Here is a 21,923-nt window from a genome sequence, read left to right on the forward strand (position 1 = left end):
CTGGGTTTCATCATTCAAATAAAATAGAATTCTGTCCGTTTAGCTATAAAATTATGTCAGGGAATAGGGATACAGCCTTGCATTTCCCCCCCCCCCCCCCCCCAAGCTTTTATTTTCGTTCGAGTAATAGTACAACTCTAATAGTATTACTTATAATAATGTAATTAAAGATAACTTCATTCAGATTTATTTATTTTTATTTCATTTTCCAGATTTTTTTTTCTTCTTTTTTTTAGATTTTCATTGGTGGGCCAGTCATAATGGTCCCGCGGGCCTGATGTGGCCCGCGGGCCTGAGGTTGAGTATCACTGGCCTACAGGTGCTCAAAAAGTTGCAAAACATAGCACACGCATCCGAAGTGGTGACAATTTACATAATTTATGGCTCTTGGACATCCTTCTTCTTTCAGTTCATTGGGGTCGCCACAACAGATCAATCTATTCCTGTGCTGGGCGTCCTCCTCAGTCACTCCAGCCACCGGCATGTCCTCAGCGTCCTCACCACATCCATAAACCACCTCTTCGGCCTTCCTCCTTTCCTCTTGCCCGGCAGTTCCATTTTGAGTATCCATCTCCCAATAAATCATAACTCTTCCACACCAACCTGTAGTACTCGTCATCTTCTTGTCCATGCTCTCCAGTGACAAGGAGATCAACCAGTGAGGTTTACAAAATAGTAAAAATAAATAAATAGGCAAGTAGTTTAGGGATAAGGGGTTTAGCATGGACGAAAATAGAGCCCCCTTATTATATATAGCTCAGCAAAAGAAGCCAAAACAAATGGTTTACAACATTTTTAATACTCTGTACAGGTTTACAAGACTGGCAATAGTACAAGAGAGAAAGACAGTATAATGTTGTTGGTACTTTATGTTTGTCTACAGTAGATAATAGACTGATTTCTGCTAACCAAAAAACCTTTTCCCCTGTAAAATACATATTAAAAATCTCATCTACAATATAAACATGGCTTAATGTCTAGTCAATAGAAACAAATGTACAGTCCATGACGTACCATTGTGACAGTGTTCAGAACTAAGCAATCAAAGTCAGATAGACCATGAAACGACGTGATGTTTTAAGAGGGCTGTGGAGTCTCATTTGTATAAAGTTTGAAGAGTCTCATCTGTGAAGAGTATCATCTGTGAAGAGCCTACAGTAAGTGGAATCTCAGCTGTGAGAGTCTCGTTGCCCCAAAGAATTCTATTTCAGCTTCTAGAGTCTAGACTCTTCTTACTTCTTCTGCATTCTCTCGTCCTCTTCTTATGGGGGTTAAAATGTTCATGTTGAGGACCTCAGAGCTAGAGAGAAGGAAAGACACATTATCAATCATTTAAAAAGGAGAGCAGGTAGACCTGGACCACTGTTTTTTCACCTTTGACAGACAACAGAGGACATCTGCACTGCCTCTGGGCTTAGGACAATAAATTAGTATGATCCACAATCCTCATCGGTTATTCATAGTAAGTTACAGGTTACATTCTGATAAAAATCGTTGGGTGTTCAGTAACCACTGCCAGAGTCTCTCTGTCTCTCCAGCTCTTTAATATTAACAGATAAACAAACGAACAGCCGTCATCCAATCAGGAGAGAGGACCCCAAAAATATCACTTAATTCAGTTCGTATTAAGGTCCTTTCAAACGGGCAGTGATTAACGCACCTAGTAATTCATTTTCCATGAGATCTGCTTTTTTTTCTCCTGTATGCGTGGAGAAGTCGAAGTATTTATGTGATCGGCTGAGTGCAGTCATAAAAGTTGTAATAATGTCTGTTACTAAACGAGCTGGTGAGACCCCACTGAAGAAACATAGCAATGATTATAGCAATGATTGCTATAATCATCAGCATTTCACAATCAGACAAATATTATAACATAATACTGTACCATGCATGGTCTCCATTCATGCACAACCATTTTGAATGTAGGGAATAAGTTCTATGCACAGCAGCCATATTGGAAAGAGAATTGGGCCTCTTCCTTAGTTCCTTCACAGGTCTTACCAATGATAGCGATAAGGCTCTGTTCCATTCTGGTCAAATAGAGTCAGGGTGCTGATGTTACTGGAAAGACTCCAGTGTGTCTCAAAGTGGGGTCCACCCACTTTCATGATGGGGTCCAAAGTGGGGTCCAGGGACCCTCATGATTCCTTGAGGGGGTTTCAATTGACCCCTTAACAGTTGTGTAACTCTTAAAGAGGCCCTGAACATATCATTATGATACTGTACATCAAGTACATATTGTGATGACTTCACGCAGCAGTCTGGGGCATATTGTATTTATCCCTACTGTATTGATACGGCTCCTAGTCCCAGCCCAGAGACAAACATTTCCCTGCATGTATGTCTCCCCTCCGCGCAACACTAAACCAGGAAGTGACTTTACACAGATAACGTCTTTTCATTTGTAAATCTGTCCATATAAAACATATATTTCCTCTCAAATATCTTAGTTTTACTAACATTGTTCATGTGAAATAGTTTGTTTATGCTTACTTAAACAGAAGGCCACCAGTCATAGTTCCAAGAGGCATCACATCACACTCTATGCGCGGAACTGAGATGGGGCCTGCTTGTTCATAAGTCCTATACTTATGGGAACAAACGATCTTGAGGCCCTAGCCTGCAGGGAAGGTACCATATACCGTCGCCCTGATGGTAAAAGATGGTATTGGCTGTGTAACGGGTGTGTGTTGTCCCTAGTAATGGCTTTCCCCTTCCTGAGTACCCGGGTCTCATACATTGAGGTCATACTCTCAAATCGTACCCCAGCTATTTTGCTGGACACGCTGATGATTTTATGGAGTTTGTTCTTATTAACCAATGATAATGAGCCATACCATGAAACAAAACAAAATGTCAATGCACTCTCCACAAAGGATCGATGAAAGAGTGCCATGATATTTTTTTCAACGTTATACTGTCTCAGTCTGCGCATAAAATGCAGCCTCTGCTGACCTTTCTTGTAGATGGAATGAGTGTTGGAATTCCATGTCAGCTTGGAATCAATCGTTGTACCCAAGTACTTATATTCGTCCACCATCACTACCCCATCCCCACCAATGACTATTTCCTGGTGTGCATGGGCACCAGTCCTAAGGTCCAATATGACCTTAGTTTTTTTTATAGGAGGAAGTTACTCCTGCACCAACCGGCAAACTCGTCCACTGTTCTTCTATAGCTTATCTCATCATCCTCAATCAGACCAACAATAGCTGTGTCGTCTGCGAATTTAACAATACAGGTGTTATCTGACTCACTCCTGCAGTCGCTTGTGTACAGCGTGAACAGTACCGGTGAAATCACGCTCCCTTGTGGAGCCCCCGTGTTGGTCGTAATGGGGAGAGATATTGCTTTATTCACCTTGACCTGTTGTACCCGCTCAGTCAGGAATGACTCCACCCACCTGATGATATTGGTGTTAACACCCATATCAAAGAGTTTCCTCATCAAAATATGAGGTCTCATTGTGTTAAACGCAGAGGAGAAGTCTACAAAGAGTACTCGAGCATATCGTTTCTTTTGAGGTTTATCTAGATGGTAGTAGATTTTATTAAGCATAAGAAGAAGAGCATCATCAGTGCCCCTCCCCTTTCTATATGCAAATTGCAAGGGGTCCATTTCATGTTGCACATTATTAAGGAGGTTATTTAAGATAATGCGCTCCAAGCTTTTTATTAACAATGATGTCAAGGCAACTGGCCGATAGTCGTTAAGGACTTTGGGATTAGACATTTTCGGCACTGGAACTATAAGCGAGGTCTTCCACGCTTTTGGTATATAGTGTGTATCTAGCGATACCTGGAACATGTGTCTCAGTACAGGGCTGAGCTGCTCCCTACACTCCTTAAGCACATAACCCCTTATCCCATCGGGACCCGGTGCTTTGCGTGGGTTAATTCTATTGAGGGTTCTACGCACCTCCTCCTCTGTAATAATGACCAGATTGGGTCCCTAAAATTAAAACGTTTGAAAGCCACTGTTACACTAAATGGAACAGAGCCTTCATTAGAATCATTAGTAACACCTGTGAAGGAAGTAAGAACTTAAGAAGTAACTTTTCCAATATGGCTGCTGTGCACGGAGAAACATGAAGGTAACACCCAGCAAGCTATATGAAAAAGAAGGTATACAAAGCCACCAACGTCATTTTCGCTATCATGCAATTTCAGTCGGCAGATTCGTTGGACCATGGGAGTCAAACTGCACTGCTGGAAGTTTTGTGGAATGCATTGGAGTCAATGAGAGCCCGGTTACCAGCTCATGAACAAACACTATTTCTAAAGACCTTTGTAAATAAATTACTTCTGGAAAATAACAGAAGACATATAACACATTATTGTCTGCTGTGTTGCTTTGTGCGATGTGTACACACTGTGTAATTTTATGGAGGTATCTAAAGAGCACAAAGTACATTTCTGAACCTATCAAGTATCGCAAGACTGTCCACCGTTTCCTGTCTGGCAGCCAAATCTCGCGATACCCCTACGACAAAAACTATACCTGCCGCTGTTTAGATTCTCAATAAAATTGTACTGTGCACATCGAAAAGCAAGTGATTAGAAAACCTGTGATGTAATTTTTTATATTCCTAAGCCAATTATATGACAAAGGACAAAGGTCGCATTTTGTTCAGAAAATAATGTTCACGAGCTGGTCCAGCTGGCTCCATTCACTGCATGTCACTCATGTATTTATCGAACTTCCGGTGCGAGGTTTGCCACCCATGAAAGCGTCCATGAAAGTGTCATGGCGTATCCATGACGTCAACGGCTTCCGTTCCTTCTGTAAAGAGATTCCTTGACACCCAGCAGGAAACACGAAAACAAACCCAAAAGCTACACAAAACAAAACCAGCCATCAGGAGGGGAAAGCCTAAATCCTGCTTTATTCTTAGTTGCACACCGATGTATCATGAAGTATAAATCTTTTATAATTTATACTTTTATACTCTGTTACGCTTTCGACAAAGAGTCGACAATCATTCTTCAAATCATCACATCATTATTTTAATATAAATTTGTCTTTAATTAAGGCATTTTTAAAACAGGGTTTTTCTAAGGTGCCGTGACACAAATCTAGGGGTGCCGCAGAATAATTAATAATATTTGGATTTTATCAATATCACTTCAGTTTAACCACTTAGACCCTCTATACTTAAACCAGACCTGAGTTGGTACATGGTGTGTTCTATTTCAATCTACAACAAATCTTTTTGACAAAATACCCGATCTACAATCGATTGTTTGTTTGTTTGTTTTTGTCACATTCCTAAGCCAATTTGATGACCGGCAGAGTCTCCTACTCCTATTGACCGATGATCCAGTCAAATCAAGTAGTACTCCATCAATTCAAGGCTTCGTGGGGTGTGTAACTGATAGAAAATAAGCCATGTTTTGGGTGAACCGCTGCTTTAAAACAGTCAACAGGTTAACAGGCAACAGATACACACAGCCAGCGATACCAAAAGATGCATTTTCAGCACAGATTAGTAGAGTCAGGCCACACAAAGTCATAAACAGCAGCTATAGCTCCACACAGTCGTTAGCAAAGCTGGTGACCAAACGGAACACCACAAGATGAACACTGGCCAGACCATTTTACTTACTGAGCTCTCATTCAGACCACTGTGGAGAGGCCTAGTGCTATATGAGAGGTCTTGCTCTACAGAAAACAACAACAAAACGGTGCTGCGTGAGAAGGTATAGCCTCACCTTCAACCCAGGGGGCTGTATATAGAACAGTGGTTCTCAACCTGTTGGTCGGGACCACCAGGGAAGCCCCAGATGACAGTGAAGTGATAATTTGAGGACTTTTAAAGGTATATTGCACTTTCAAAAACATTTCTTTTTCTCCCTGGAAATAAAAACGTCTGGGTTTTCGAGGCTATTTTGTCATCAACTCAGACTTTTGTGAACATCCCAGACAGTTTTTAAGTTGCTCGATTCAGCATTTATTTGATTAATTCAACTCCATTTTAACCATGTTGGATTCATCAAAACACCCGTCCTTTTTTCTGGTGACTCAGTCATAATGCCCTCCTAATAATTATATGTGTGTTTTTTTTTTTTTGTAACTGTTTTGTTTTAATAATTGTTTTAGATAATGAAAAGCATCAGGGAAAGAATAAGGCTATTATTTAGTTTTGATTTTTTTAATAAAATAAAAAAAGTAATCGAAAAAACATGGGCACCTCAGGTATTAGGTGGTTAGTAAGAGCCACCAGAAAAAAGGGTTTTCGATTCATCTAAGATGGTTAAAATGGACGCAAGATGTCAAAATAAAGCACAACCTTGAACCTTGATGGCGGTGGGGCTGTTTAGTAACCTGACACGGCCAGACGGGGGCAGTATTGATTCACAAGTTCGGGTTAAAACTTTCAAATCAATGCATGTCTAATATCAACAGCAAGCTGGAGCATGTCTAAATCTTTTTGATTTATTCACATACATATTGATCTTTTACTACTATTGTACATGCTTTGGGTAAAATCAACCCAAATTATTCTGAACATACTAACACAAATCTACTTAACCCTAACCTTGACATGACAGATCTGGCAAACTCATTATTTTAAGCCTATGGTAAATTCCTGAGAATGCTCAAGTGTAGTAGTCACAGCGCCCTCTACTGATAAACTTAAATCATTGCACTTTTAGTCAAATAACATTCTATTGGTGGTTACAGGTTGTAAATAATGTTCCAAATGTCCTGAAATTCCTGTTCCCTTTTTCATCCAAGATGCAAAGGAGAAATTACAATACTTACTGCTGTGATGAAGTTTGTGCCTTGGGGTTGGAGGTCCTGGTTCTCCTGGAACAGGGGAGGAGGAGGGGCCGCGGACGAGGGGGTGGTGGGTGTGTGGGAAGAGGAGGGAGGGGATGGGTCGCACAGGAAAGAGGGGGAGGGGTGCTCGTCATCGTTGATGTTGTTGTCGATGATGTAGGCGTCCAAAACGGGAGCCGACATGGCGCTCCTCCCCATCACACTGTCACTGGACGTCTCTGTAACTGTCACACAGTGTCACAGTGTCACTGGACGTCTCGGTAACTGTCACACAGTGTCACACTGTCACTGGACATCTCGGTAACTGTCACACAGTGTCACACTGTCACTGGACGTTTCTGTAACTGTCACACAGTGTCACACTGTCACTGTACGTCTCTGTAACTGTCACACAGTGTCACACTGTCACTGGACGTCTCTGTAACTGTCACACAGTGTCACACTGTCACTGGACGTATCTGTAACTGTCACACAGTGTCACACTGTCACTGGACGTCTCTGTAACTGTCACACAGTGTCACACTGTCACTGGACGTATCTGTAACTGTCACACAGTGTCACACTGTCACTGGACGTCTCTGTAACTGTCACACAGTGTCACACTGTCACTGGACGTCTCTGTAACTGTCACACAGTGGCACACTGTCACTGGACGTCTCTGTAACTGTCACACAGTGTCACACTGTCACTGGACGTCTCTGTAACTGTCACACAGTGTCACACTGTCACTGGACGTCTCTGTAACTGTCACACAGTGGCACACTGTCACTGGACGTCTCTGTAACTGTCACACAGTGGCACACTGTCACTGGACGTCTCTGTAACTGTCACACAGTGTCACACTGTCACTGGACGTCTCTGTAACTGTCACAGTGTCACACTGTCACTGGACGTCTCTGTAACTGTCACACAGTGTCACACTGTCACTGGACGTCTCTGTAACTGTCACACAGTGTCACACTGTCACTGGACGTGTCTGTAACTGTCACACAGTGGCACACTGTCACTGGACGTCTCTGTAACTGTCACACAGTGGCAATGTTTACAGTTATCCATGTCAGAGAATTCTTTAGAAATAGTAAAGTGTGAGCTAGAGGCTACATTTTAAAGCAGGGGCTGAGAGAGATGGATCTCCGCGTGCATCACACTCCTTGTGAAAAGAAGCGTCTGGAGTAATAGACGGGACAGTTAACACGGGACAAATAACTTACACTGACGTAAAAGTGAAAGTTCGGTTAGTTAGTCCAAAAGTAAAAGTAGTCATTGTGCAGAATGTCCCATCGCAAGTATTCATACTGTCTGTATAAACTTTTGAAAATAGCAGCTTGTAGATTGGCTATTTTCGGATGGCCGAAATTAATATACATCAAGTGGTAAATGTGTGGAATAATCCAAATCTACAAATAAGTAAAGTACTTGAGTAAATGTACGTAGTTACTTTACACCACTGCTGTCATACACACACACACACACACACACATACACATACACATACACACACACACACACACACACACACACACACACACACACACACACACACACACACACACACACACACACACACACACACACACACACACACATACACACACACACATACACACACACACACACACACACACACACACACACACACACACACACACACACACACACACACACACACACACACACAACAACTGTATTTGGCCATGGACCTGTGGGTCAGGACCCACATGATTTTGTTTAGGTTAGGGTTTGAGATAGGTTGTCGTTGTCGGACCAATAGTATGTCGAAACTAAAGCCTGCATCATCCAAGGGTGTCGTTGAAATAAAACAAAAAGTGTGAGGTCATTCTAGTCACTCACTCATGGAAGGCTGGCCGCCAGCGTCCTGCTCCAGCTCGTCCTCCTCGATGCAGTCGTAGGGCCAGTGGGCGAAGGAGGGCACGCTGCCCGCCACCGGGTAGGGGTGGGGGTGAGGGTGGGCGTGGGAGGGCGAGGAGGAGTAGAGGTGGAGGTTGAGCGAGCCCAGCAGCGAGGAAGACGACTGGCTGCTGGAGGAGGACGTGCTGCTGTTGGAGATGGTGGAGTGCGGCCTCTTGAACGACGAGGCGGAGGAGGAGGAGGAGTGGTCGAACGAGGACACGGCGATGGACGCTCGGGTTCGACACTCTGTGTCAAAGAAACAGGGAGGAAAGAATATATAGAGACGTCAGAGCGTCATTAGTTTATCCCTAAAAACCTAGTGGTGGAAAGTAACTAAGTGCATTTACTTAAGTACAGTTTTTACTTTACTGGAGTATTTCCAATTTTCAATACTTACTTCTACTTCGCCACATCTCAGAGGCAAATATTGTACTTTTACTCCACTTCATTTATTTGAAAACTTTGGTTCCGTTCACGAAAAGGTAATTATTTAAAAATATCTTTACAGTACACTTTATTTAAAAACGTTCCCTTTCTGCTAAGCAGCGAGCAAGTTATTCTTAGATGATTTAGGTCTAATCTGAGCGACTGTAAAGATGAAACGGAATTGGGGAGGAGGCTTTATCGCTTGATCTTTGTCAGAGTTTCTGTGCTCCAGACTCTATGACGGAAGCATCTGAAAATTGTGGGAGGCAACAGTCTGGCTCGCGAGACAAGGGGCAATCAGAGTCAATTAAGCTGTTTAGAGAACAGGTTTTCAGCCGCTCCATGAAGTCATGACCAGGCCTGGACTGGCAACTTGACACACCGGGCGTATGTCCGGCACCCCGTCTTAGGATCACTACAGGAATCATCAGAACATGGAGGGATGTTTTTCAGTAAAAGTGGTGGTGTTAGGGCTTGATTTTTCAGACGGGGGTCCATGGCCAAATACATATTTCAATATATTTTTCAGATGGGCGTCCGTGGCCACTACATTTGGAGGTCCTTGACAATGAAAATGTGTGGGAACCACTGGCTTACCCGAGCCCTTCATGATGTAGTCGATGGCTCTGTCACTGATGGCTGCATCGCTGGGCTTGATGTCCATGAAGGGTTTACTACCGATCCCCATGGAAACCATCTCCTGCATGCGCAACTCTGTAGTATTAGAAAAACATGTATCCTTTTAGTGCACCGTTTCCCAAACACTGGGTCACGTCGCGGACATTAATTAACATAATATTATTTCAAGATTTTAAAAGGTTAAAGGCTTTCAGCAGATTTTGTAATGTGTGTTTAATTGCTGAAATTTCATTTTCTCAACTTTTTCATGAATACAACTAGAAAAAGTGCTCCTCTGAGCACAGGTCTCCACCAGGTCAGGTACAGGTTATCAAGATGGGATATGAACAATCTGAAAGACCAGTTTCGTTTCAGAGATAGAGATGCCGTGTGCCGATGTGCGTGGTTTTGCGTGGAGTACTGTCCAAAAATATGTTTTGCAAAAATGGACCACTGGTGGCCCTATAACAGGCCCATGTTGCCAGAGTTCTGCCCTGGCATCCAGGGAGTGTGTGTGTGGCTTGTGCACAGTTTTGCTGCAAGCAAGCCAACGGTGCCGGAGATAGCTGATAACAGACGGACGGACGGCAAACAGACAGACAAACTTTGGAAGCCAATCTTAGCTAATCAGGACGGAATATGAAAACAGCGCCCCTACTGGTACTAATAGTCATACTGGTGCTCATTAACGTCACATAGGCGGACACATAGACACGGACATTGCTGTTCCTTGTTGCACCACTCAAAAATACGGACGGACGGACGGTCAGGGTGCAAAACAGTCTCTGATTGATTGATAGATTGTAGATTGTAGTCAATCTTTAATGCACCGAAATACACAACATCCAACTGTTAACTACTGCTTTAATGCACAGAGGCCAGTAAAATACACAACATCCAACTGTTAACTACTGCTTTAATGCACAGAGGCCAGTAAAATACACAACATCCAACTGTAGTTTCTAATATGAAATAAAGGTTTAGCATTGAATCGATCAGAAAACAGGGATGACAGGCACTCGGGTGGCGCAGTGGTATAGTCCCTACCCACCACCACCACCACGGAGGTTGTGGGTTCGAATCCACCGAATTAATTGGCATAACGACTACATTTGGGATAAAAAGGGGATAAAATAATTTTCTTCATTTCTTGTAAACTGTAAGCAGCCGTCCAAGTCAAAATCCTTGCGTGGGCAAATGTACTTGGCTGCTAAATTGAATCTGACCATGATCAATGATCATGATTACTGCCAAAGAAATCACAGTAAAACTACAGTAACATTCCAATATGTAGTAGGAACTGAAGACGTTTCTCACCCCTGTTTCTGAGCGCCTGCCTCCAGAGGATCTTTCCAATAATGGCGGTCCACACGGCCTTCACCTCCGCAGAACTGGCCTGGAGGATGAACGTGTCCTGAGACTTCCTCCGACGGAACCAGATCTCAAAACGCAGGCCGCTGTCGCCCACGTTCTCTGTCATACCTATCTCTGCCGTCTGAGGAGAGAAAATGTACTTCAAATACACAAATGGTTGCGTTCTGTTTGAGAAAACGATCATTCAGCGTGCAGAAAAAGAGGACATAAAATAGGAACCTCTTTTGTTTATACCAACATTCACACCTTGTAAGACTGTTTGTAGATGTAGAAGTCATATCCTCCCTCGATCTTTTTGGTCTTGCTGAAGAGGATGAGGTCTTCAAACAAGAAGACGTGACGAAGGTATTTCCTGCGGCCACACCAGACAATGAACTCATCCTGACAGCGGAGTTGACCCTGCTCTTTCAGGTTCACCTGGGGAGGAAACGTGGGGCGCATGCATGCGTCAGAGAGAACAATGGCCCTGACCCTCAACTGTACAACACATACAACACGCGATGATTGCCTTCTTGTCATTGTACAGAGACATGCCATAGCAATCCTACATGACATTCAGCCTTTTGGGAGGATAATAACTGTTCCCTAGGGAGACGCAATCACTTTTAAACTGACACCATCATTTTGTGTTGTCAATCAAGTAAGGAACAGATACATTATGAAAAATAAAATGGAAAATAAATGGTGGATTTATATAGCGCTTATATGCAAAGCTGGATACATATATTGTGCATTACATTCACCCATTCCGGAGGAAACCATGCAAGGCACCAACCTGCTCATCGGCAGCAATTAGGGGTTCATAGTCTTGCTCAAGGACACTTCGACAGCCCGGGATCGAACAGGGAACCTCACAGTTGCCATCCGGCCACTCTACCGCCATTCTACCCCTGAGCCACTGCAGCCCACTAGAATTAATTATTCCTCTATTAAAGTAATTCTTTGTCAGAACACCATGGTTCTCAAATGGGTTTTTTTGTTGCTATTTTTGGTGATCTTCATTTCCGGTTTCCCAGCCTGGAGTGGAGACCACCATTGTAACGATCGGCTATTATTAGCGTTAGCTCACGCTGTTTGTCTTTTGCCAGAAACGTTAACATGTCGGGACTCGGGAGTGATGCGGCACAAAATCACAAATGACATCCAAACCTTGTATGGATGACGATCACCAAGGACAGAGCTCGTATTTTCAGAGTTGAAAATAGTTGAAGTTCAAGGCATTGAAAATACCTACTTTGGTAAATGGGGGGGCCGTCGTGTGCAAAGATATTGGTGCTGGGGGTGACGGAGGCGTTGTTTAACCAATGTTAAAATCAGATTTTTGGCTCAACCGCTTCATATATGGTGTAAACTGTAAAGGATATACTGTATGTACATTGCTGGCAGATAACGTCCCATAGGCGGGGGGTACGAATATGTACGTAGATGGCAAAAAAAAAGAGTTACCGTAAACAGTTTGAGAACCACACGAGTTGATGATGTGGTACAGTAGTTTCAGTGGTGATGGCCGTGCCGTGCACTCGGTGTCACCGAGTTGAATGCAGATGGCATGGGAATTAATGGCATGGGAGTTAAAATGTATTTATATCTTTTATATTTTTTATCCCACGATTTTGTAACCCATTTTTCACCCGTGTGTCAATTATCTAATGTGATCCTGGGCTCTACACACCTTCTGCCAACCTGGGGAGAGCAACGGACTTGAACTCATGCTTCCTTAGTTCATGCATGAGTGTCCAAGTTGTTCCTTTACACCTGACAGGGGGGAGTTTCCCTGGTTGGACGTAGCGTGAGGAAGGAACAACCAGTTCCTTTCCCCTCCTGGCCAGGGGGAGGCAGTTTGGAGACCAGGATTACTGCATGTTTTTTGTGAGGGTACCCACCCTAAGGGACACGGGGAGATGCAAACTCCACACAGAAAGGCCCTTTCGCCAACCCTGCCTCGGGTATGGGCATTGATGACGCGGAGGAGGGAACACGCCGCCAGCACCCACAGCGTCCCCAGCGGGAATCGAACCCAGGACCTTCTAGCTGTGAGGCGACAGCACTTCTGACTGTGCCCCTGTGACCCGAATATATATTTTTTTAAATGGTAATTACCACAATACCGTCGGTAAGGGTGATTACCGCGGTAACACAAATCCCATACCGCCCCATGAGCCCTAGTGCGTGCGTGCCCACATGCTCTACTGTACATACATCACAGCCCTGGATGGCGTCCATGGCCAGCAGGTCGTTGCCATGGCGAAGCTGAAACTTGACCATCTCCTCGGCGGTGCGGAGGTCACTGAGCTCCTGCTCCTGTGATTGGCTGCACTCCTTGATGAGGTCCTTCAGCAGCAGCGCGTACTTACTCATCCTCTGGATGGGCTTCAGCAGGTAGGACGCCACGTCCATCTTGTCTGCCAGCTCCAGCTGCTTGTTCTGGACGGGAGGGAGAGGGAGAGAGGGTTCATATTAGTAGCTGAGCTAGCATAGCAAGTATTCTATCAATTTATTGCTGTCCGGCAGAAACCGCTTATCTCCATATTTTTACTTTTTGTGGGGTTTTTTTTTGTAAATGAATGCCCTACTTGATTATACTGCACCGGATTCAAATTCAAAATGGATATTTTATACAGTCTGCAGCGTGACACCAAACTATCTATTTTGAATATTTGTATGTTTGGTTTGTATGTAGTATACAAATGTATAGTATTTTCTTTTTCATGCATGTTTGTTTACACACAAGAAAATAATTCAATAAAACAGACATTACGACAGGAAAGAGGTGGTAGATGAATGATCGACATGTGACACAAAACACATGTCTGGCCAATCAGACAGCAGAGTGGAGGAGAGAGAGATGGACAGGGGTAAAATCATGTAATTCAAATTATTTATACATGTATTAAATATTTACTTAAACTGGTTTTGCTACGTGCCAGTGATTTATTTATTCTGCATTTCACACGGGTTGCATTTGCTGTCCCAGCTATGGGACAGATAAGCGGAGCCATTTCACTTGCAGACGCACCTTAAAGAACTCGTTCCCATGGCTGCTGAGCAGGGCATCCGACTGCGGCTTATTCTTGCTGTACAGAGCATACATTCCAAACTGATCCTCCTGCACACAAGAATAACAAGTTACAACACGGACTACAGTAAAACGCACGCACGCACGCCCACGCGCACACACACGCGCACACACACACACACACACACACGCACGCACGCACGCACGCACGCACGCACGCACGCACGCACGCACGCACGCACGCACGCACGCACGCACGCACGCACATGCACACACACACACACACACACGTACACACACACACACACACACACACACACACACGCACACACGTACACACACACGCGCACACACGTACACACACACGCGCGCACACACACACACACACACACACACACACACACACACACACACACACACACACACACACACACACACACACACACACACACACACACACACACACATTGGGCATGCTCTGTCACACACTGTGCAGTGGTGGAAAGAAAGTACTCACATATTAGTATCAATACAGCAATGTGGAACTAACTACTCCGTTACAATTAAATGTCCAGAAATGGACATTTACTTGAGTAAAAGTACAATGCGGAATGTCCTGTTTCAAGTTTTCAAATGTATTATATTAATATCTTTTGAAAATAGCAGATCTAGAAGCTCACAATGCATGGCATCGCGGCGCATTGTAAGCTTGTAGATCTGCTATTTTCAAATGGCCTAAAAATGTATGTAGGCCTGACGTGGTTGTAATAATAATCAAAATCTACAAAGTAACTAGTAACTACTTCAAATAATTGTAGTGGAGTAAAAGTACAATATTTGCCTCTGAAATGTAGTGGAGTAGAAGTAAAAGTACAGACATTTTTAAATAGCTCCAGTAAAGTAAAAGTACCTAAAAATTGTACTCAAGTACAGTACTTAAATGTAAAGTTACTTTCCACCACTGACAGTGTGAAGCATTCAGCATGGTGGGTTGACGAGAGGTTCTCCTCGTGCTAGTTTCCCAGCCAGGGTTCATCATTATGTCCGTTTACGGACAAATGTGTCCGTGGCAAAGAAATATATATATATATAGGGCTGAAGTGGTGGTTTTGTGATAATAATAATCAAAATAAAAAAAAAAAAAATCGTGAAAATGTGGCGCAAATCTTTGAATGTATTGTATATATTCTTCCAGAGCGAACGTTTTTAAATCAAATCTTTGCTTCTGAGGGGTCCCTGGAACAACGTATTTTCAGACGGAGGTCGGCGGCCAATTACATATCATTTTTGGGGTTCTTGACATGAAATGGTTTGAGAACCAGTAACATAGAAACAGGTATTTCAGAAAACTGTCAGGATTTTGAAGACATTTCGACGTCAGGCCTAAATGGGTTAACTCAAATATTTGTAGTGGCGTAAAAGTAAAATATTTGCCTTTGAGATGTAGTGGAGTAGAAGTTAAAGTACAGAAAATTGGAAATACCTGGAGTAAAGAAAAAAGAAAAAACAAAAAAGTACAGCAATTGAGTAAACGCACTTGATGACTTTACACCACTGGTGAGTTGTGAAATGCAGTACACACCTGTGTGTCTCTGCAGTACACACCTGTGTGTCTCTGTGGTGTCTGGTGTGCCAGAAGAACACACCAAGCTGACTCGTCCTGACAATTACAAACTATTGTACGTTTCAAGTGCAATGTTGTGCTTTATTGTTACATCTTGTGTACAGGTACATAAGAGTAAAACTTTATTGTTACATCTTGTGTAGTAAAACTTTATTGTTACATATTGTATACAGGTACATAAGAGTAAAACTTTATGGTTACATCTTTTTACTCAAGTCAATGTTGATTACTGGACTTTTAATTGTAACAGAGTACCGGTATTCCTGCATTGCAGTATTGATACTTTTCCCCCCACCACTGGGAACTCACGTGTCTCAGGAAGCAGCCGCTGACGGACAGCGGGGCGTGTGCGCACGCCTCCAGCTCCTTCAGGAAGTGGTGGCCGTGGAAGTCGCCCAGCTTCTCCACGTTCCCGAAAATGACGGCGCGCTTCCCCCGCAGGTCCTGCGGCAGGTCCGGCCGCTGCATCTCGGGGAAGTAGTGCTCCACGATGTAGCCGAGGGACCGCACGTAATCCCTCTCGGTGGTGATCATCTCGTCCATGATGTGCTGGACCTTGCCGCTGTGGTAGAAAGAAAACAGATATTGTCAGTGGTGAAAAGTAACCCAGTACGTTTACTCAGGTGCAGCACTTAAGTACAATTTGAGGTATTTATACTTTACTATTTCCAATATTTTGACTTCTACTCCACTACATCTCATAGACAAATATTGTACTTTTACTAATCAGGCGAAAAATGGATAGAAAAACAATTAAACTAATCCTTAATTGCAGCCCTGTTAATAAGGTATCAAAATTAAAAAGGGTTGTGGAACATTCAAAGGCCCGGATCCAAGAAATCCTTTAATTAATACATTATTATGCAATGTTGTAATCTATTATTACAATTGTGAAGTTGGTAGCCAATGAAAAGCGGCAAAAGATGTGAACATGTCGTCAGAGCTCTCAGCCCCTCCCCTTGCGAGCCTGCAATTTCATCCCTCTCTCTCCGAGACCCGCAGGAGAACACAAACAAGGAAGGGCAGGAATTCGATTTTGCTTATTCCTTCTAAATCTCTGTATGTAAACTATATCTCTCTCAGCGATCGTGTTACTTACATCAACATTGTTGTTTGTCAATAGTTGTTTTTTGCCGAAGTGAAACAATTACACTGTTCGTTACTTGACACATTGCATGCACACACACACACACACACACACACGCACGCCTGTAACTCCACCACGGCTGTTCGCATTGCATGCACACACACACACACACACACACACACACACACAGTCCCGGCTCCCGAAAAAACACCACACACGATTAGAACTTATAGATGCGCGATTACATACAGTTTCATTCATGCAAACACGGCATTTCTGCCGCGGAGTGCGTGGCGAAGTAACTCTGGTGTAATTCTAGTAATTCTAGTGAAGATATATATGGGCTCCATCTTGCGCCACCCTTATCCCTTATCCCTAAACTTATTTAGCCATTTTTGACTATTTTGAAAATCATTTTAAAATAGTCCAACTAGCCGATCTACATCTACACGTTGTGAGCTTGTAGATCAGCTATTTTAAGCAGGGTAATAGGGACTGTGATTTCCTCTACATAGCAGGGTAATAGGACTGTGATTTCCTCTACATAGCAGGGTAATAGGACTGTGATTTCCTCTACATAGCAGGGTAATAGGACTGTGATTTCCTCTACATAGCAGGGTAATAGCAGGGTAAATAGACTTTAGACGACGTCAGAGCTGGTGCAGTATAAAGCGGCGAAAGCACAATTGCCTTTGACTCTTCTGTCTGTCTGTGTATGTAAGATAGTGTTGCACCTACAGAGTCTCACCTCATTTTAAGACCAACAATGATGTATGATTTATACAATGTGTGGGCGCTGGTTGGAAAATAGCAATGATAATTGCACTGATCCTTAAGCCGTGTGGATTCACTCCTCTTGTATAATTTGAAAAGTGTCACTTGAGTGGCATCATTTCTATGTTTTTTGTTTTATTTAGTTTTTTGCTTAGTTATTTGTAGTTCAAAGACAGGTTACAGAGAGGGTATGCTACAGGTTGTGATACAGACAGTGGCTACGTTTACATGAGCAGTTAAATCCCCTTTTCATTCCGAATAGAAGTTCAATCCTATTAAACGTTGTTATGTAAACACCTACAAAAACTTACATCCGAATGAAAACGCTCGATGCGATCTAAAAACCATTCCGATGTCACTGGCCGGATTACTCCGATGTTCAATGCGATTGAAAGAAAATTTGACTCATGTATACACTGCTTCGGATGTAAGTTCATTCTGGTCTTTCTGAGCATGCTCCAAGGCGCTCATATCCAAGGCGCGCCGAGGAGTTTGCACATAGAGCGCGTTATTTCGTTCCTTTTTTCAGATCCGAAATCCACAAAAAAACGTGGATCAGCAGCAGATGACGATACCCCTGATCTGTGTGTGTGTGTGTGTGTGTGTGTGTGTGTGTGTGTGTGTGTGTTCAACGGTCTCTCTCTCTCTCTCAAAAATAACGAGCGACCCGATACAATAATAATCATCAGTTTTGCGTGCCCTGGCCGTGCTTTAGATAATAAAGTACAAATAAAAACGAGATGATCACCTTCCCAGCGGAGAAGCGGAGCCGCAGCGGGTGGGGAAAAAAAGACGGTAAACATATATGCCCGCCCCAAACCAAGTTACTTCACTGAATGAGCCCAAGGAACAAAGGCACAGTTCTCACATGCACTGAACTGTCTGAACCCACAGGATGTCCTCAATCCCCACCAGTGTTCATTTTGACAGCAAATTATGATTTAGTCTTAGTCGTTTGAGTAACACACCATTTAGCTTTAGTCCTATTTTAGTCATCTGAAATTGTTTGGTGTTAGTCTAGTCCTAGTCAACAAAATGACCACTGCCCCCCACCTGCTCTGTTTGTTGCCATCTCCGTCGGCGTGTCTGCCGTGCGTCCTGCAGGGCGTGGACATGCTGCGGCTCCGCCCCAGGGCGGGGCTCAGGATGTCAGGCCTCTGCAGCTTCTTCTCCGCCGACACGTTGTTGGTGACCTCCAGACCCTTGATGTACACGCCCGTGTAGCCATGATGGCCGCCGGGGCTGCCATCCCTCGGGCTCATCTCGTAGCTCATAGTCTTCTTCATGATCTTCTTCAGCGGCTGCTTGCGGTGGTGGTGCCGCGGTGCCGCGCCACCGCACGACGACGAGTAGGCCGGCTCCGAGTGCGTGGAGGTGACGGCCGAGTCCACGGTGCAGTCGCTGTCCGTGTCGTCAAACAGCGACGTCGTCGGGCTCTGGCGGAACTTACTGACGTCGTCGCAGTCCGACGGAGGGAAGGGGAAGTGGGAGGCGGAGGAGACGGAGCCGGAGGGACTCGTGGGGAACGGGCCGTCGCCGTCGGGGTCCGGCTTGCCGCCGTCCTGGCAGTTAGGGCTGCAACGATATGGAGATTTCATGTCTCGGTTATGTATGCCAAATATTGCGATATCGATACGATATACAATATTACTACTACCCCCTCCCCCCCCACCCCCACCACACACACACACACACACACACATACACACACACAAACAGGAGCATGAAAGAGAGGGAAATGGAGTGATGGTTTATTTTCCGAGGAGCACAGGCTAAAACAAATGAATGTTGCTGGCTTTTGAAGTGGACGATATATCGACAATATATCGATATATTGCGATACCGCTGCCTTTTTGCGATACTGATATTGTGATTAATGCGATATGTTCATACCTCGATAACAATACATTAACGATATATTGTGCAGCCTTACCCGTCGGTATAAGCAGCCACGTCAGGTAAAGAGGAAACTCCGTTAGCGGCGTGCTTTTCCGCGCAAGCGCTCGCCTCGTCTGCCGTGCGCTCCTCAGAGGAGACTTCTCCTTCTTCTTCTTCCGCCGCTGCTGCCGCTTTGGCTAACGTCTCCTCCAGCTGCTGCTTGGTCCGCTGACACTCGAGCCACAGAGCGTTCCACTGCTGCAGCTGCCGGGGACTGTCCAGGGACAGCACCTTCTCGTTGAGGGTGCCGAAGTTGTCCGCGGAGAACTTGGAGGCCTCGCCGTGATAGTCCCGGAGGATCCGCACCACTGCGGGCGGGAGGAGGCCGACGCCGTCGCTGTCCAGGTTCAGCTGGCGGAAGTAATCCTGGCAGTGCTGCATCCACTGCCTGGCCTGTATGTGGGACGAGACAGGAGCTCTGCTTAGACCAGTGCTTCTCAAACCTTTTCACGTCAAGGACCCCCAGCACCCATTCCCCGCTTCTGACGTAGATCAACGTCTTATGAATTAATCTGAGCACCCGCCATTGGCGTAGAGCTACGTCTTATGGTCTTTTGTAGTTGTTATGATCAATCATCATGTAGTAATGCTACTCACATTAGCAGTGGGTTGCTAGCCGCTAGGTGATGGTGTAAACAGCGATGGCACACACACAACAACATCCGGTTACGGTTTTTGGCTCTTCAAAATATGTTTTACACTTGGAAATATCCTGGCCGATAGGATTGAATTAATTAATTAATCCTGGAATGGGTTAAATTAATATGTATTTATAATAATATGTATAATAATATTTAGGAGCACCATCTGAAAAGATTTTCTTCCAGCGATGCCATGGAAGATTTCAATTTGTTTAAAAAATATGATAGGCCTATATACAAATGGCCGAGACACTTTTCTACACTTTTGTTCAGTTGACAATATGTCATGTTTGTTGTCACGTGTCCACATGCGACAGTATTACTGATGCTGCGTTCACACGAGTGGTGACCAAACTACAAAGCGGCCAAGCGCGGCCAGCTTCACTGCTGCTGAGCACACAACAGGGTATAGGGTTAAATAGCACAGGGAAGTGGTTAACAGCAACAATGAGCTTTTTATTCCATTTACAAAACGGAGCAGGAATTGTGGGGGGAGAGCTGGGGAGTGGAAATGGTGAAACAAAAACATGATTGACACTTCACTGCGTCATTGGGGTCACGAAGAAAAGTTGAAGCCAGCTCAACATTGTTTTTGCAACACGTCACACATCAGTTGGTGTCTTCATATTGCTGGCTGCCATCGGGAAAAAACCCACAATAAGTTTCAGTAAGCTATCGTTTTTTGTAAAGCCTTGTTAAAAAAAAAAAAAAAAAAAAGTAATATGTAATTTTGTCCAATCTGTATGGTAGAGTGTTAATGCAATATAACTTATACAATTGGGTGGTGTTATTTTGTCGCCCTCCCTCCTGAGGTTGTGTATCCTCAGCTGGTTACATTAGCCAGTGGGTTCCAGCCTGCTGCGCTGCGTTCCGTGTTTTGTTTTGTCACTTTGCTACTCAGTCTGGCCAGCAGGCAGCAGACTCGCATTTCATAACGTCACCTGGTACGTAGCCACGTTGTTACGTAGCCACGTTGTTACGTCATCAGCCAGCGCCACTCGGTCCATGCTTTTCTCACTGTTGAAAAAAATAGCGCCAGTTCGAGACTCGAGAGAAAAAACTACGGTAAAAAGTAAACCCTCATTTGATTCAGTAGCCCAGATTCAGTAGTACAAAAAAACTGACGTCTGTGTGGGGTGAGTTTAGTGAATGACACGTTCGTTGCAGTCAGAAGCCATAAGCCACGGGTCGATTTCACCCAGTTACATGTCCCTCCTACCTTGGAGATAGATAGGACCCTGTCCAGACTGAGTAGCGAAGTGACAAAACAAATCACTGAACGCAGCAAAGCAGGCTGGAACCCAAGCAGACTATGGATACATACCGAGTCGTAGAACACATGTAGATTGCTGAGGATGTCCAGCTGGGCTTTCCGCCTCTCCAACTGGCCCAGGATGGTCCCCAGGTGCTGTTTAAAGTCCAGCAGGGCTGAACTGGGGAGTGACTCTGGAGACTCTTTCACCAGCTGAAGTCCAATCCTCTGCTGGTGCTGTGGAGGCATAGTGATGATTTGGACAGAACATTTGGATCTAGTTTTTAGTCAGTCTTTTGAATACAATTTAATTTAGTTTTAGTCATATTTTAGCCATCTGGAATGTTTCACTAGTGTTAGTCTAGTTTTAGTTGACTAAATCTACAGTTGATTTCGTCGACTAAAATGTATTTTGGAGGGCCTTGGTGGTGCCGTAATGGCTGGTTTTAAACTTGGTTGCATGCTGAAAATAGCCGATC

At 44.2% G+C, this 21,923-nt stretch overlaps 1 protein-coding gene across 3 annotated transcripts in view; it reads right to left on the reverse strand.

The window, feature by feature from the left end:
* Window positions 1-408: 408 nt before the first annotated feature.
* plekhg4b (pleckstrin homology domain containing, family G (with RhoGef domain) member 4B) overlaps window positions 409-21,923 on the reverse strand; it is a 53,100-nt gene continuing 31,585 nt past the window's right edge. Inside the window, exons 13-25 of one of the 3 annotated variants that reach the window (XM_080767210.1) lie at window positions 21,517-21,681; window positions 19,547-19,944; window positions 18,667-19,188; window positions 16,062-16,314; window positions 14,129-14,218; window positions 13,312-13,536; window positions 11,359-11,529; window positions 11,056-11,233; window positions 9,718-9,834; window positions 8,635-8,940; window positions 6,766-7,001; window positions 5,606-5,661; window positions 409-1,300 (exon numbers count right to left, since the gene is read on the reverse strand). In XM_080767210.1, coding sequence (XP_080623336.1) covers window positions 5,617-5,661; window positions 6,766-7,001; window positions 8,635-8,940; window positions 9,718-9,834; window positions 11,056-11,233; window positions 11,359-11,529; window positions 13,312-13,536; window positions 14,129-14,218; window positions 16,062-16,314; window positions 18,667-19,188; window positions 19,547-19,944; window positions 21,517-21,681 — 2,706 coding nt within the window. In that variant the 3' untranslated portion in view covers window positions 409-1,300; window positions 5,606-5,616. Of the gene's footprint in view, window positions 1,301-5,605; window positions 5,662-6,765; window positions 7,008-8,634; window positions 8,941-9,717; window positions 9,835-11,055; window positions 11,234-11,358; window positions 11,530-13,311; window positions 13,537-14,128; window positions 14,219-16,061; window positions 16,315-18,666; window positions 19,189-19,546; window positions 19,945-21,516; window positions 21,682-21,923 lie in introns of all 3 variants that reach the window. The other 2 variants (XM_080767209.1, XM_080767211.1) reach the window with 2 other exon arrangements.

The sequence above is a fragment of the Protomyctophum bolini genome (assembly GCF_963924005.1).
Source record: "Protomyctophum bolini genome assembly, chromosome: 7".
NCBI classification, from domain to species: Eukaryota; Metazoa; Chordata; class Actinopteri; order Myctophiformes; family Myctophidae; genus Protomyctophum; species Protomyctophum bolini.